The 17,361-nt window shown below is 44.1% G+C and overlaps 1 protein-coding gene across 4 annotated transcripts in view; it reads right to left on the reverse strand.

Annotated features, from left to right (window-relative positions):
- The window catches only part of HIPK2 (homeodomain interacting protein kinase 2), a 180,862-nt gene that overhangs the window by 46,297 nt on the left and 117,204 nt on the right, over positions 1-17,361 (reverse strand). For all 4 annotated transcript variants that reach the window (XM_081023949.1, XM_081023950.1, XM_081023951.1 and 1 more), the window contains exons 3-5: positions 4,599-4,722; positions 1,647-1,766; positions 348-434 (exon numbers count right to left, since the gene is read on the reverse strand). In XM_081023949.1, the coding sequence (XP_080880075.1) occupies positions 348-434; positions 1,647-1,766; positions 4,599-4,722 (331 nt within the window). The remainder of the gene's footprint in view (positions 1-347; positions 435-1,646; positions 1,767-4,598; positions 4,723-17,361) is intronic.

A 17,361-nucleotide genomic window follows, 5' to 3' on the forward strand; every position in this document is an offset into this window, starting at 1 on the left:
TTGTTAGCTAGGGATGATGGGAGTTGTAGTTCCAAAACATCTGGAGGGTCGAGTTTGCCTATGCCTGCTCCACAAGTTATAACAAATGCATGGAGGGCCCTTACATGTACTGTGATGTACACACATAAGGCCCTTCACATGGCACCAAAGGCATGGCCGAGGAATATGACCAGTGAGTGCAGCAGCAACAAATTGAGTAGACCCACAGGGGTGTGTTCCCCATATAATTTAAGCATATAACACCAAAATTCTCCAACAGAGTTTGCACAAGAATGGAGAATACATTGTTATCCTGCGGTGGGTTATTTGGCTGGGTATTACCCTGAATATTTCACCAGTGTTCTTACCTGTGCCATATCATCCAAACAATTGAAAATATACTTTCTTGCTTCTTTTGACTTGATCCCCGTCTCTGCCTCATGATCATCCGGTGTCTGTTCAGAATCAAGAAAAAGTCAGTTACCTGCATCTGCTCTGAACTCTATTTAACCTGCATTGCTGCTACAGGTAGGCACCACAAAACCTTCCACCCCTTTCGGCCGAGTTCCCAAGTAGAATTATTGGCTGTTTTACATATTGTCCATCTCACATGAAATTGCACAGGAATTGAAGTAAATCCATGAGTTTCGAGACCACTGCTAAATTTTCATCAGATGTGAGCTGCAGACTCGGTAACACACGGTTGTAGAGGGAAACGGTGGCATCCTTCCCCTATTCAATGCTTGTTTAAAGCTTTTTTACATTATTTGTGGGGGGCAGGGAACAGGGTCATGCTACTAACAGAACGGATGCAAGGAATAGATGTTTGGTCACCCTATACTTGGAGCCCCACATGGCTTTGGTTTTTTTTTTTTTTGGGTGCTACCACACTCAATGGACGCAGGTGGCGCTGTGGGTTAAACCACAGAGCCTAGGACTTGCCGATCAGAAGGTCAGCAGTTCGAATCCCCATGACGGGGCGAGCTCCCGTTGCTCAGTCCCTGCTCCTGCCAACCTAGTAGTTCGAAAGCACGCCAGTGCAAGTAGATAAATAGGTACCGCTCCGGCGGGAAGGTAAACGGCGTTTCCGTGCGCTGCTCTGGTTTGCCAGAAACGGCTTAGTCATGCTGGCCACATGTACGCCGGCTCCCTCGGCCAATAAAGCGAGATGAGCACCGCAACCCCAGAGTCGGTCACGACTGGACCTAATGGTCAGGGGTCCCTTTACCTTTACCATACTCAACAAATGGCAACCACAGCCTTTCCCCTCACTATATTTATATTTATTGTAAGAGCAATGTGGTGGTGTATAGAATTAGTTTCTGGATGTTTGGCCTGTGTTTGAAACAGGATGATGTATTAAAGGGGCTTTTGGTTTGATCTGGCATGCCTCATCTGATGTTCTTATGCAAAGAGACAACATCCTCTCCCAAAACAATCCCAGCAGGGCGGTGAGGAGGAGTCCAGCCTACTTCATTGAGCCCTTTCTATGAATCTGCAAACGTTTTGAAGACCCGAGGCATTAATTTGCCAAGCCACCCAAAAGCCACATCACGTTGTTGCAGCAACTGCCTATCAGCCCGCCTTAATGCCCACAGGCCTCAATAATGTTTCGGCATTATGAGATGCAGGCCCCGACGAAGGAAGCTGAGAAGCAACATCTTCACCTTTAGCCTCCACAGCGGATACGGCGAATCTGTATCTCTGTTGAAAAATCTCGTAGTCTTCGTCCCTGCGCTCAGTAAATACTCAGCTGGCAAGCCCTGCGTCTGCGAAATATATCGGATCTGTAAGAGAAGGATAAGAAAGAAGCCCAGATTTATCTTGCCGGGATCTGCAGTAGGTTGGGGGCTGGAATAGGGGAGGGGGGTCTTTAGGTATCTAAAGCAGAAGAAGAAATAATGGGAGGAAATGGGAGTGAGGGCATGGAAAGTTTGCCTCAAACCAAGGACTGAAAAGGAAGGCAAGGGCCCACAAACTTTAACCATTAGTAATATTTATGATGTATTAAGAGGCTAAATAACTAGGTGCTATAAAATTATCTTTCCTTCTGCAGTTAAACTCCACCGCACTCCTCCTTTAGCCTTTGAAGCCTGCGGACATACGTTGCTTTATCCATAAACTGCAAAGATAAAGGGAGAGCAGTGAAGGTATAAGAGTGTGCGTATGCCTTGCGGGCATGCTTTATTTGCCAAAGAGCCTTTTACAACTTTGGCTTTGATCCTCAAATGTTAATTTCAGGAAGACTTGTTTGAGCAAGATGCCATGAAGGCCGGGTTGCGTCCCCTCTGCCATCTTTCTCCAAATGAAAGAAGTTTAGGTCTGTATGTTCCATCCCACCAAACAGCTCTCACCACGGACAGCTGGTAGCCCCAGGGCACATCCTACATGAAGATGCAACCAACCACTTCAGTGGGGTTCAGATGAGCATCACAATGTGGATAGGAAGGCATAAGAATAATCGTCTACACCCCTAGACAAAGAAGCTGAGGTCATGTGCATCCTTTGGGTGCAGTGGCCCCCAGGAATAAATCCCTGGAGTCCCTGGTTTTAAAAAGAAGCAGACTGAGACTCTGGAGAGCTGCTGCCTGTCAAAGTGGACAGTACTGTGCTGGATCAATAATCCAACCTGGTACAAAGCACCTTCCTAAGTACCTATTAGCTATATGAGCAGAAATCTGTTTCCATGGAAGGCTCTTTTTTGCCAGATTGGAGCATATTTGCTGAATTTGTGGTATGGCCATTAAAACTCTTCTGTCTGCTTGCCTCGTAACATGAACCTATTTTATACTGCGAATGTGTTCTATTTTCTTTTGACTGTTATTTGATTGGTTCTAATATTTATAGAGCTGGTGCCAATTATCATAATACTGTCTACTGGTTTAAGCTGCCATTTTTGTTTTTTATATTATTATTTCATTATTGTCAAATGAACAAACAAACAAATTTCTTGAACACAAGCAAGGAGGCGAACTGGGGCTTTGCACCGACCATCTTCCAAATGTCGCCTCTAGAAAAAGTCTCAAAGACCGTGGCAGTGAAACTGGGGAACTGGGAAAGGCAACTCCAAATTTTGAAAAACTAGATTTTGGCTGCGTAGACTTTTGTGCTGATTATAGTCGCAGATATTTGGCATTCAGTGGATGGTTGAGCAAAAGGTAGGGTTGCCACCATTTTTTCTGGCCTTGCTCCTGTTTCTTTAAGCAGCAGCCCGATAAGCAGAAAATTAAGCAGGCAAAATGCTCTGCAACATGGAGAGAAGCGATGGGCAAGGCTTTATCTGCTTAATTGCCTTTGTGTCGTACCACTGCTAAAGGCACTGGAACAAAACAGGTGATAATGCCAGTAACAGGCTCACCAACTTTTTTTTCTGAGAAGCTCAACAGCTGCTTGACAATAAGCAAAGTTTTTGCAGACAACGTTTTTCCCATGACTGTGCTACCTTCAGTGTTAAACCGAACGGTGGGCTCCTAGAAAACAGCCTAGCCCAAGGATCTCCCTGCCCTTTGACTTAGGCCTCTGCTGCTGCCCCTCCTACGGCGATGATGCAAGAGGAGTGTTAACGTGAATGAGCGCTCACTTGCTTCTCAATCCTTAGAATGGGAATGGGGAACTTGCAGCCCTTCTGAGGTTCTTGGACTACAATTCCCATCATCCCTGACCTGGGTTGGGGCTGATGGAAGATGGAGTCTAGCCATGCCTGGAGGGCCACAGATTCTCCACTTCTGCCTCAGAACATGTCCTCAGTGGCAACAAGAGGCAACTGATACTGCAATGTAGATAACAAATAAACCTGCATTGATACTTGCTGTTACAGTGGAGTAAGGATGCCTGCTTTGTTCACTGTTTGACCAGACACCCATCTACAGAGCTTCCTAGCCACCTGGAAGTTAGACTCTTGCTTGACAGATCACCTAGGTGGTCAGCCCTTAAAGGCACAGTACTACCAAAACACTACAGACGAACAATTAAAAAGCGGTCTCAGGAGTTAAAAGTACAGGTAAGGTCATTTCAAGATAGTAAGGAAGAGCGAAGAGGAGGAGGAACATAAAGACATATGAAGATAGAAAAGGACTAGAGTCATACACAATCTTTGTCTTTATGGGCACTCCTGGTCCAAAACCAAGCTGGCTTTCCACTCTTAACTCCCAATGCAATAGATAAAGAGGTCTCACCACAGAGTTAAAAAGGTACAGAGTGGCACTACTTGCTGAATTGGGGCCATGCGGCCCCTTGGTGTTGCAGTGGGAGATAAGAGAACGTAGTCTGAAGTTACATGAAACCCCCACCTTGATGAAGGCAAGCTGGGCTGATGCTGGTCAGTGACTGGGTGACCAGTAGGAAACCATATCTGGGCTGCCTTGGGTCCCATGATGGTGGAAAAGTGAGATATAAATGCCATAAAATACTGTAAACAGATCAAGCAATCCACCCACCTTGTTCAACACACTCTGGCCAATGAAGAATCATGACCAATGGCAGCTCAGTTTCCCCCCTGAAACTCCAGTTTGCATGTCACTCTTGCCTCCCCCCCCCCATTCCCTCCTCCCCTCAATCTCTATGGGAGGAAAGTACGCACCACTCTTGCCCAAGTAAATAAAAGAGGCAACAATACCAACCTGGTCGTACTCTGAAGCTCCTGGATATAGCGGCCAGCCCAAGAAAAGCTCTGCAATTACACACCCCAGAGACCACATGTCAATTGCTTCACAGAAGGGTAAACCGAGGATGATTTCAGGGGCTCTGTGGAAAGACAACAGGAAATAGAGAGCGCATTAGCTACTGCAAAACATAGCTGTTTCATTATGAGATGGACAGGGGTGAGGGACCTGTAACCTTCCAGACGTCGCTGGACTACAACTCCCATGATCCCTGACCGCTGGCCATGCTGGTTGGGTCTGATGGGAGTTAAAGTCCAACCACATTGGACATCAAATAGACCGTTTGTGTTCTACAGCCATCCTGCAATAGAAAAATAAGGCTTATATTGCAATCCTACTAGTTACGCTTACTCAGAAGTAATCCCAACAGGACTGACTGACAAGTAAGTGCATGCAAGATTATAGCTTTAAAGCATTTATTGTGCAGATGACTATGGGTATAAATAAAAGGGAAAAAAGGACTAAGAGTTCTCAAAGGGCCACCCTTCCCCCAAAAAAGTTTATTAGAATTGTTAATGCCTAGCAAGTTTCGGGAGGAAATTACTTCTTTGATGCAATTTTTAATGCTGCAACACTACAGAAAAAAAGATACAACTGAGACTTCTTCATTGGCCAAAAGGCACAGAAAACCTGTCCATAAAAAGGTGTTAACTTCTGTTGCTAGAAACAGGAGTATTATTATTATCTATTTCATTTCTATGCCGCTTTATACTTTTAAGTTAAAAAATCTCAATGTAGTTTACAACCTACATTAAAACATCCAATAATACAACAATCCTGAATAAAACATTACTGAAAAAAGTTAAATATAAAGTATACATTCAAAGCAACATAATTAACGGGAAATAAAAATAGTATCTTAAAGGTTTCAAAAGGAAACATTACAAAGGAGGTCAAGTACAGAATGCACATTTAACGCAGCAAAGTTCTAAAAAGAAAACACCTTAAAACATTTCAAAAGAAAACATTCCTAAATGAAGTCAAAAATAAAATGTACATTTGAGGCAGCATAATAAGCAAGAGCATGGCCCTGAGCTGAAGGAACAACCCCTTTTAGAAACTGATAAATTACTGCACAGAGGTTTGTTTGTCTTTTAGTTTTGTTTTAGTGGCTGATATACAACTATTTATAATATTTATTTCTGATTTGTATTATTGGAGATTAAATGTTTTTTCCTCTCTCTCTGCTGCTGCCATTATTATTATTATTTTGTGGGGAGGCTATCCTTTCTTTCCACTATATATGCAGCACTCAGGTTCGTTACTGTAAGCTGCTTTGAATACATTTTGGGATAGCAATGTAACCTTAGATTAATGACTACAGGCCAGTTCAGATATTTTCTTCCATTATAAGAGCGGTCCCATTTTGTTTAACAGTGTACGGTGAGATCTCCCAGATCTCAGCTGCAGCAGGATCCACAATCTGTAAATACTGGGGAGAGGTATGCATTTGCTCAATTTTCACTGCAGTATCCATAGTTAAATTCATTATCTTTCAAACCCAGGAAGTCAGATTTCTTAAAACACACACACACACACACACACACACACACACACACAACCCTGCAATCAGTAAGTTGACAAGAAGCTAGACCTTAGGAAAATCCCATGGGGGGAAAAGGTCAGCTCAGCTAGTCTCCAAGCCCATTCAAGCCTTTGACAGACAGCCAAGTGTTTCTATCTCTCCCCCCCCCATCCTGTCTAGAGTCCCTTTTACATTTCTTTGCGATGAATATTTAACCCGTTTTCACCAAAAAGGGAAAGTCTTGCTTGAAATTATTGAGACCCAGGTTCACACACATGGCAGCTTAACTGCTCCTCAGACTGTAACCATGTGTATGCAAAAAAATTCAGAGATTCTGTATCTTTAATATTTGTGCAATAGACGGCATTTTGGCCGAAGCATGCAGGAGTAAGGAAAGCTGCACCTACCAAAATCATATTGCTAATATGTAAGCCCTGTCCTCCTTTACATCTGGTTGCTCTTAGCAAAAGAATATGAATGCCTGGGATAGCTCAGTTGGTGGAGCATAAGACCTTTAATCTCAGGGTTGTGAGTTTGAGCCCTATGTTGGGTAAAAGATTCCTGCATTGCAGGTGTTGGACTGGATGAGCCTCAGGGGTCCCTTCCAACGTTTCAATTCTATGATTTCATGACCTGCCACACAGTCAGCTACTGAGCCTAGGAACTATGGCTGTACTCAGGTGATCCTCCAAATTACTGTTTACAAGATCCTGAAAAAGCACTGCTCATATTCTCCTCTCCTCCTCCTCTTTGGCACGGGGCTTAATTCATTGCCTTCAGCTTTAATCAAACCACAGATTGCTATCATCATGCCCCCAACAGGAAACTGTGGTTTGCCTGGTTTTTCCATACCAGGATTGCAAACCACAATTTGATCTTGGTTTGCAATCTTGGTCTGGAGCGATCACTTGAACCACAGTTTGTTGGTTTTGTTGTACAGCAAACTATGGTTTGAATTAAACAGGATGCAATGAATTCATCCCTAGGCATGAGAGGAGAAGGGAAGGAGAAATGTGCAAACAAATCCAAGTTTGGAGGATTTGCTGAAAGCAGTTCAAGCGATATTCTTTTTAGGCACTAGTTAAGAGGAATAAAAGAGAGCAGCTTCCCCTCACACCCTTGTAGCGAAACTTCACCACAGAAAAGGTTGCTGTCTGCAGCCATGGGGCTGAGGGTGAAAGCAAAAGCACAAGAGCAATTGGGTATATACAGGGTTAGTCTTTTAAAAGAGGCCCCGTGGAACATGTGTACAGTGGTACCTCAGGTTACATATGCTTCAGGTTACAGACGCTTCAGGTTACAGACTCTGCTAACCCAGAAATAGTACCTTGGGTTAAGAACTTTGCTTCAGGATGAGAACAGAAATCGTGCTCCGGCGGCGTGGCGGCAGCAGGAGGCCCCATTAGCTAAAGCGGTGCTTCAGGTTAAGAACAGTTTCATGTTAAGAACGGACCTCTGGAACAAATTAAGTACTTAACCTGATGTACCACTGTATATGCTCCATAGGGCTCCGTCCAGATGGGTTAATAAGGGCTTGGGTTGAGCTCCTCTTCTCTCTCCTCACCGTCACCAAAAAAATCTGGTGCTGGACCTGCCTAAAGGCACCATTACTCTAGACCTTATACTGTATGTTTCCACCTGGAAGAACAGTTTTTCAGCTTTCCACTTTGGGTGGTTTGATGTATATACACAACCCCAACGGATAGGAGCGAGACCCTCTGTGAACTGCCTGGAAAACACATCCTTCTGATGTAAAATAATCAATACGAACATCCTGTAACTATCCACTTGATCACTGTTTGTATCTCAGAAGGGAATAGAGAAGCTTTCATGAACACAGCACAGCATTCGCTTCAAAAGGATTCGCTCGCAATTTTTTCCAGCCCCTTTTCTGTGTGTGTGTGAAATTGCAGCTTGACGCGCTTCTCAGCGCAAAGGAGGAGACTTTTCCCCACCCACTTACTGCTGAGTTATCAAGCTCATCTGACAGCTTATTTGACCGCACATGCTCAGGCAGTCTAAGCTAGTAACCAAGTCTCTGCAACCAGCCTCTGGGAACACAGCCTGAGAGCAACTTGTTCTCCTGTCGTATCAATGCAATTATGCAAAGCAAATTCCACAGTCTGGTATTCTACTGCATTTGGGAAAATACACAGGCTCCCTAGAAGCCTGGTCCTCTGGGTTGGAGCACACCAAATCTGCACCATTTTTTAATGTTAGGATCAGTGCATTGGGCTTACATCAAGGGAAACGAGACTTTGCTGGGATACCTATCTATGCTGTACATGCCTTCTTCCACCCTGTTCTAAACTTCTTGTCCTGAAAGGTGGGAGATTTTGTGCATTGTCAACTCCTCCTTCACTTTCTCCCCTACACACACACACACACACACACACACACACACTACAGCAGGCAAGAATCTTAGATCAGAATGTGTGAAAGCCAAGCTGTACAATCAGCAAACTTGTATGATCATCCTTGATGTGCTAGTTTTATATATGCAGGGAAGCCGTTCCCAGCATGTATAAAATACAGTGGTACCTCAGGTTACATACGCTTCAGGTTACAGACTCCGCTAACCCAGAAATAGTGCTTCAGGTTAAGAACTTTGCTTCAGGATAAGAACAGAAATTGTGCTCCAGCAGCGCGGCGGCAGCAGGAGGCCCCATTAGCTAAAGTGGTGCTTCAGGTTAAGAACTGTTTCAGGTTAAGAACAGACCTCCAGAACGAATTAAGTACTTAACCCGAGGGACCACTGTATGGGGAACCATTCAAACATTTGATCCACCAACTGAGGGCTGAAGTTCTGCAGTCTGCCAACAGATACATGTTATGTCTCTGCTGATCATGCAACTCAGATCAAGCACGCAGATACCGGGGATGCAAAAAGCTTCATTGCCATGCTTTTCAGAAGAAGGCTATTAGAAAAGAACAGCTGATTATTTCTGGAACTCTCCTGTAATGTTGACCATTACTTACCACATTCCATGGCAATGAGTTCCAAACAGCAGTGTTGTAGTGTATGGGAAATAAATGTTTCCTTTTGTTCATTATTGCCTTGCTGTATGCTGATTGCATTGCATGCTTTGTTCAGATCAAGTTATTATGTAAAACACTAAGGAGGTTTCCACTCTTGACACTAAAAGTGCTTTTTTGTATTTTGCAGATCTGTAATATGAATATTAAAACCTACACAGCTAGAATGTAGACTCAATTTCAAATGGTCCTCTTCCTCTTTATATCCCACGTTAGCAACATGCATATAAATAGCAGAAGAGAGGGTCAAAGGTGCTTTTAGTGTCATCTGTGAAAATGCTCTGCTCAATATATGTGTAACATTAATGTATTTAAAAATGTTAAAGATATTACATACTTGCCCCCCGCCAAAGTATGCTGACAGTTTAAAATGTCTTGTTTATCCACTTGCAAGTTAGTCTGCTGTCTTAGCACTTCCTAGCAGTGCATGTCAGCTCTGCAATTTGCAGCAACCAGGAATGAGAAAGCAGGCTTTTATTTTCTTATCAAGGGACAAAATGATACCAAATTTTGGGTAGTGCAGGGACAGAGAGCACTGCTGAAGAGTAAAGTTTTCTGAGAGCACAAAAGAGTAAAAAGTTTGAACACCATGTTGTGCACTGGAATTTTATTTAAACAGCTTCATCTAGGCCTGCAATAAATACACAGGATAGATACAGTCATACCTCGGGTTGAATTAGCTTCAAGTTAAGTATTTTCGGGTTGCGCTCCGCGGCGACCCAGAAGTAACGGAGTGCGTTACTTCCGGGTTTTGCCGCTCACACATGCGCAGACGTGGCAAAACGTGACCCGTGCACACGCAGATGCGTGTTACGTTTACTTCAGGATGCGAACGGGGCTCCGGAATGGATCCCGTTCGTATCCAGAGGTACCACTGTACCTGCTTATTCATTTTGGTCAAGTGCTCTGACAACTATGTTCTGAAACTAGCTTTTACCCCCTTAAGTATCATCTCATCGTCTCAATGTATTCTTTTTATTTATGGGACACAAAGGCTGGCATGAGTAAAATGGGAGAGGGGGAGGACGCTAAAGCTATCTTCAGATGCCTTAAAAGGTAAAGGGACCCCTGACCATTAGGTCCAGTCGTGACAGACTCTGGGATTGCAGCACTCATCTCGCTTTATTGGCGGAGGGAGCTGGCGTACAGCTTCCAGGTCATGTGGCCAGCATGACTAAGCCACTTCTGGCGAACCAGAGCAGCGCACGGAAACACCATTTACCTTCCTGCCGGAGCAGTACCTATTTATCTACTTGCACTTTGATGTGCTTTCGAACTGCTAGGTTGGCAGGAGCTGGGACCGAGCAACGGGAGCTCATCCCGTCGTGGGGATTCAAACCGCTGACCTTCTGATTGGTAAGTTCTAGGCTCTATGGTTTAACCCACAGCGCAGTTGTAACGTATGGGCAGCTAAAATCAGCTGCCCACTTCCTCAGTTCCCACCCCTTCTACTCTGTATTCAAATCTAATTCCTGCACCAAGCAATCGGGGAAGATTTGGATCAAAGTGCCTGTGACGCTGCTGGGGTTTGGGCCCCCCGCTCCTTCCAGCCCTGTCTTCCCCTTGGAACTGAATAACAGCAGGACTTGCATCTTTGCAACAGCTGTTTCGTTTTGGTTTGGGACCTGCCATCCTCAACCTCTCAAGCTGCAAAACCAGCACACCGGGGCCCTGAGCTCTCCTCCTCGCTCTGCTCACAATTCCCTGGCGGAAGAAGCCTCGCTTCGCCATTGGTCGGCCCTCGCCATGTGACTCTCTGCCAACGTTCCACCTGCCTCCAGCAGAATATTTACTTTAGTGACCCTGCTTTGTGGCAGGGTAATTTCATTGTCTGGTGTTTCTGTCAGAGAAATTAATTACTGCTCCTACTCACCAGCTCCCTTGCCCGCACGTCACAGAAACATTAAAAGCAACTGCCAGGGACTTTCAGCTTCCACAGCTTGGGCTGTTTGGGAGCTAGATCCTCTCTGAATGTCAAACCTGCCTCAGAATACCATATAACACCTGCAGGAACCTAGCCAGCACAGGAATGGATTTTATTGCCTGTTCCTAGCTGGACAAGCATACACATATTGAAAAATGGGGGAGGGGAGGAATACATCCGCACGCAACCCCCCTCTATCTTGGCCATCCACTTAGAGAACACTTGGTTCTCAAACTTAATCCGTTCCGGAAGTCTGTTCCAAAACCAAAGTGTTCCAAAACCAAGGTGCGCTTTCCCATAGAAAGTAATGCAAAACAGATTAATCCGTCCCAGACTTTTAAAAACAACCCCTAAAACAGCAATTTAACATGAATTTTACTATCTAACGAGACCATTGATTCATAAAATGACATCAATAAACAATGTACTGCAGTCACACAATCAATCAATCAATCAATCAATCAGTAGCTGAACTGGGTTCCACACAGTCACAAAACCAAACAAAAAAAGCCGCAAAAACAAAAACGCAAAATAAATAGCAAAAACAGACTTCAGCGTAACACTCAAAATGGAAGCGTGGCACTCAAATCATCAGCGTTAACACTCAAATTGTCAGCATAACACTCAAATCGGAAGCGTAACACTCAAAATGGAGCACGTTCAGCTTTCGAAAAAAGTTCGCAGACGGGAACAATTGCTTCTGGGTTTGCAGTGTTTGGGTTCCAAGTTGTCTGAGGACCAAGGCATTTGAGAACCAAGGTACCGCTGTATTACAAATAGATAAAGCATCCAGGGCCTCTTCACAAGTGCAATAAATGTCCGACGCAGAAAAGCATTTCTGTGTAAGGAATGGCACACAACCTAAGTGCAGATCACCTGCAGTAAAAGACCAAACTGAAGGGGGACGTAGTTCACATGTAATAGCAAACCGCAGTTTGTCATTAAGAGAATGTGCCTGCATGAGACGCACACTCCCTCTGCCTCTCTGTTTTGTGCACGTGAGGAGACTTCCGCATTTTCTTTTGAACTAACCACGCAGTTCTACATTTCAACTGAACTTTGGGGTGTAACCTAAGCACAACTAGCAGCCGCCCACTGAAGAAAGAGCTCGCAAGTCCGATGGTGCAGTTGCATCCTGCATTATTGATCTTGCGTTGGGACGACATGGCCTCCAATATCCCTTCCAACACGAGGATTCCATAACAGGCTGAAGTACAGTACAGATTCCAGTAATGTCTTTTGGTACATTGATGTCACTCCTGGGAAAGAACTTTGAGCCACTCTGTTGAGAAGACATGCCCCCTTGCAAGCTCCAGCACACTTGAATACGGCCCAAGGCTTCTTATTGGAAACCCATAAACCCCAAATTTTTCCTTGTACCCTCACCCATCCCTAGGAAGCTCTTAGCTCACCTTTCACCACCCTGGTGCCCTCTAGATGTTTTGGACTACAACTCCCATTAGCCCCAGTTGGCACAAGCTCTCTGGGGCTGATGGGAGATGTAGTCTAAAACCGTTGGAAGGTACCAAGTTGGTGAAGGCTCTTCTGGCTTATACTGTATGTATCTGAAAACATAACAGCTAAAAATGTTTAATAAAAATGATAAGCAAAGAAATAAATAAGAAGCTTAAATTTAGTATGCTTTGCAACACTCCATATTACTTGCAGAAGTCTGGATCAATTATTTTTTTCATGTCTGAGGGTAACCAAGTTCAAAATATTGCACTGCAAATGCAACATGCTCATCAATTGAAAATTTAACATCTGGCATCTTTAGGAAAGTGATATACCAATCATGCTAATTGCATGCAATGAAAATATGCAAATTAGCTGAGGACCTCTGGTTCAAGACATGTTCCTGATGGGACCTTAAGTGCTATGCAAGTTTCTCATCTCTGCCCTGTAATCCATTCACAGGCTGCATGCCTTGGCATCTTGGTTTTTTATCTCCTTTGAAAATGGTATTTGTTTTGACACCTCCCCAGCCTTCCAGCTCAGCTTTTTAACCTGTTTTCCAGAGACTTGGGATTTCATAGGTCACACAGAGTTGAATTGCAGCTGCTGAGCCTGAAGAGTGAAATATTTAATAAGAAGAAACACTCTCCCGCTTCTGCTTTTGTACTCTCATACTGTCGTCCATGAAACAGTGTGACTCCACTTTGCAGAGCTGGTGCAGTTGCTGTAAAAAGCAGTGTACTGTTGCGCCTAGAGCAGCCTTCCTGGCAAGCTGGTGCTCTCCAGACATTGTTGGACTACAACTCTCATCAGATTGGCCAATGGTCAGGGATGATGGGAGTTGCAGTTCAGCAACATCTGGAGGGCAACAAGTTGAGAAAGGCTGGGCTAGAGGAGGGTTTCCCAAACTTGGGTCTCCAGCTGTTTTTGGACTACAACTCCCATCATCCCTAGTGGTCAGGGATGATGGGAATTGTATTCCAAATACAGCCAGAGACCCAAGTTTGGGAAACCCTGGGCTGGAGCATTGGATTTGAGGACAGGTAAACTCATGGGTGGCCAGCTTACGATGCCTGACTGTGCCTTTGACAGCACATTGATCAGTAGGAATGAGCATGTGATCCTGATTCACTGTGCTGTGAAAAGCTTCACCGGCCTATTTCTGCATATCAAACTCCTGCTAACAGAACAGGGTCAGGCCAAGCTGTTAAGATTGGTTGGCTGCCTTCAGCTCAAGGCTATTCTCAACGGTAAAGGTCAAACAGCACCTCAACTCTGAGCCCAATGTTTTTCAAAGTGTATTCTAGGGAACTCAAGGGTTCCTGCAAAACTTAACATGGGTTCTTCAAAAAGAAGACCACTAATGGTGCACAAATACTCCTGGAATGTAGATAAGACCACTGCTAGCTGCTGCAATCACACCTTGCAATGCACACTGCACCGGAATGGGTGTGTTTCCAGGGCACACCCCGGGATTCTCAATTCCCCTTCTATGCATATTCCAACACACTGAGGGGGAAGTGAGACTGTGTCCCCCCCCCCCCCGCAATCTACACATTTGTAGCAATATCTGAAAAAAGCCGCCACATCCATACAGCTGTACACACATAGGTTTCACAGGTTCACCAGCAATCAAAGGGTCTGATCACATGGAGAGCCTTACACATATGGATGTGGACTCTCCTATTCACAAGCAGATAGCTCAGTTGGTTAGAACATGGTGCTGATAACACCATGGTCACAGGTTTGATCCCCCGCATGGGACAGCTGCATATTCCTGCATTGCAGGGGCTTGGACTACGATTCTAAGTTGAACTGAACACTCAGACACTGGAGAGCACGTTCAGGAGGCAGACAGACATCAGGGATGGGAGAAGCAGCCCATATATCCAGTCCTCCCCACACTAGGTATATGGAGGAAGATGTAAACATCCCCTTTCAGAGTCCCAGTGAGGCCTGCCCCCTTTGAAGTGAGGATATAACTCATACTCCTCTTTAAGCAAAAAAAGGAGAAGTCTGTCTCAAAAATACTGGGAAGGATGAGTGTTGATCATATTAAATTAGCCCAATACGTTTTGGCTCAAGTGTCTTATTCAGGGGTTTATTTGGTTCTATTCAGACTGCTAAAAAAAACCCATCAACTTCAAAGGCCTTGCGGGGCAAAAACCTGGGAGAATTTAGCAATAAATATTCATCCTTTCCAGCATCTTTTTTTAAAAAAAATATTTCTATTGAAACTTTCCAGCATCAAATACAATAAAAACAGGTTAATCTAAATGAAAATGAAAAAAGGAAATAACACAAAAGAAAAGAAAAAGGGAAAGAAGAAAAAATACAAAGCCCTCTATCCGAGGTAGATCTTAAACTGTGTCTCACACAAAAATGTGTAGACCCTCCCAGCTCTCACCTGGGAGCTTCCCTTTCTTCTGCCAGCATCTTTGAGATACATTTCTCCTTTCTGTTTATATCATCGGATACTTCCTGGGTTTTGTGTATATACTCCTCTGTAAAGCAGACTCGCAGCAGTTCTTTAGCAGACAAGGGTCCTCAGGTGGCGAAATTCCTTGAATGTATAAAAAGGGCTTGTATGACATAAAGCTTTTTATGGGATAGGACCACTGGTCCATTTAGCTTGCTAATGTCAACAATGGCAGCATCTCTCCAGGACTTCAGCCAGGAGTCCTTTCAGCCCTACCTGGAGATGGCAAGGATTGAATCTGGGACCTTTTGCACACAAAGCATACACTCTGCCGTTAAACTACAGACGTTATCCCATGGTGGGCTTTTGAAAACTACTGCCTTAACCTCTTCGACAACAGAGCTGCTGTGGGTGATGGGATCCACATATAATAAATAAGTTGTTCATCTCATATCCACCTCGAGAGCAGGAAGCCATAGACTTAACAGTTCCATACTAAGCAGACTTATTTGGAAAGAAATTTTCCAAAATAGAACCACAGAGTTGGAAGGACTGTACACGTGATGAGTGGCAGCTGAATATGTGAACTGACTCCACTGGAAAAAGAAAACGGCGTGTGAGTTGATACACGTGGTTCCTTTGCAGCATTATGCAGCTGTGTCCGACCATTTATTGACAGAAGCAAGACGCTGCATGCATGTGTGAACCAGGCCTTGTTTTTAAACAGACAAACCATATCCAGGACTGCAGGCCCAATGCGTAATTATAGACACCCTGATAAGCATTCCAGGCTTCCTCAAACAGCAGTGCTGGGCCAGGAATTACAGCTAAAGCCTAACCACAGGTCAATTTACTGTTCTCTCCTTTTTCTTTCATTCAGAGGCTATGGGTTAAGACCTCAGAGGACTTCAATAAGCTGGAAGGAATGAAGTCAGACAACATTCAGGGGTAGGTTTGGGTTACATAGCCTAAGTATAATGTGCAGCAACTATATATTCATCACTGACATGGTAACTGCTAGCCCTTGGTTTCCATAACTAAAATGTTAGGTAATTGAGGGTGTCATAGAGAGGTGAGGGGCAGATTTAACCATGCCTTCCCCCCACTCCTCAAGTATGTGCACTGTTATTTCTGTCTTCTTAAAACAGAGGGCAGGTTACAGAGCAGTTACTTTTGGCCTTGATAAGTATAATTTTACCAAGTGGTTTCTGGAGCCTGTAATTACCACAGAGTATTTAATAGCAAATAGGCTATAGAGCCTATGATTGAAAATTCCACCTTGGCCCATTTTGCTTCTGACACCTGCTATTAAGACTTTAGTAGTAGCCAGAGTCAAAAAAAGACTTCCCTTCATACAGTGCTGCTTCTTAATATTTGTTTGTTTGTTTACAATGTTTTAACTGACTTTCATCAAAAAAAAGATCCCAGGGGAGTTTACACATCTCTCCAGTTAAAATAACAAAATACACAATAAAACAGTAAAATAGAAAATCAAGCGAGAAGTCCTGCTATTAAAGAATCCAAATCATGAAACAAAACTGAAGCAGGGAGCCTAATAAAACAAACAAACAACATTGCTCTGCCTTAAAGAGGTGTGTTTTCAGGCCATGCCTAAAACTCAGTAAGGAGGGAGCCAATTGCACCCCTAGGGGGCAACAGTTCCTTGGAAGGGGTAAGGTCTTCTTCTGGGGAGCAGAATCTGGACTTCTCTCTGTCCAAGTCCTACATAACATCGACTCTCATTGACACCTGCCATTTGTCTGTGATATGGCACAGAGGGTACCACAAGATGCAGCTTCTAACCTAACTGACCACATGTTTCCACTTGCGTGAAACCACCCCTATTAATTTTGGCACACTCTCTGAGAAACGTACAGCAGTACAAACTCCCATTTTATTCGGTGCAGCATGTCCAAATAAATAGGCATGTTTCCATTAGCAGGCTGTAAGCAGTATGATGGCATCAGCGTAGACATACAAACAGATATACCTTATAAAGTAGGCAAGAGTCTGGAAGGGAAACACCTGTTCAATTTAAGAGCAGCTAGAGGGAAGCACACAGACACAGCTCACAAAAGACTGAAGCCTTGAGCTGGAGGACACAGCACAGCTGTTCTTAGAAACAAGACAAAAGCTTTAGTTATGGTTGTTCCCGTCTGACACACCCTTTCCCCTCTTCATGTTGTTTACTGAAAGGAAGGGTTGAAATTTCACAGACGGAACTACTGATAGTAGCTTGTGCATCTCAGGGGATGCAGTACACAGCAAAATACTTTTCTAAAAAAAACCCAACAACCCTAGGAAATATAGATCACAACTGCCCTGCTTAATCTATCAATAAACCTATCAGAAAAGTACGTGG

The sequence above is a fragment of the Podarcis pityusensis genome, assembly GCF_964106645.2.
Source record: "Podarcis pityusensis genome assembly, chromosome: 10".
NCBI lineage: Eukaryota > Metazoa > Chordata > Lepidosauria > Squamata > Lacertidae > Podarcis > Podarcis pityusensis.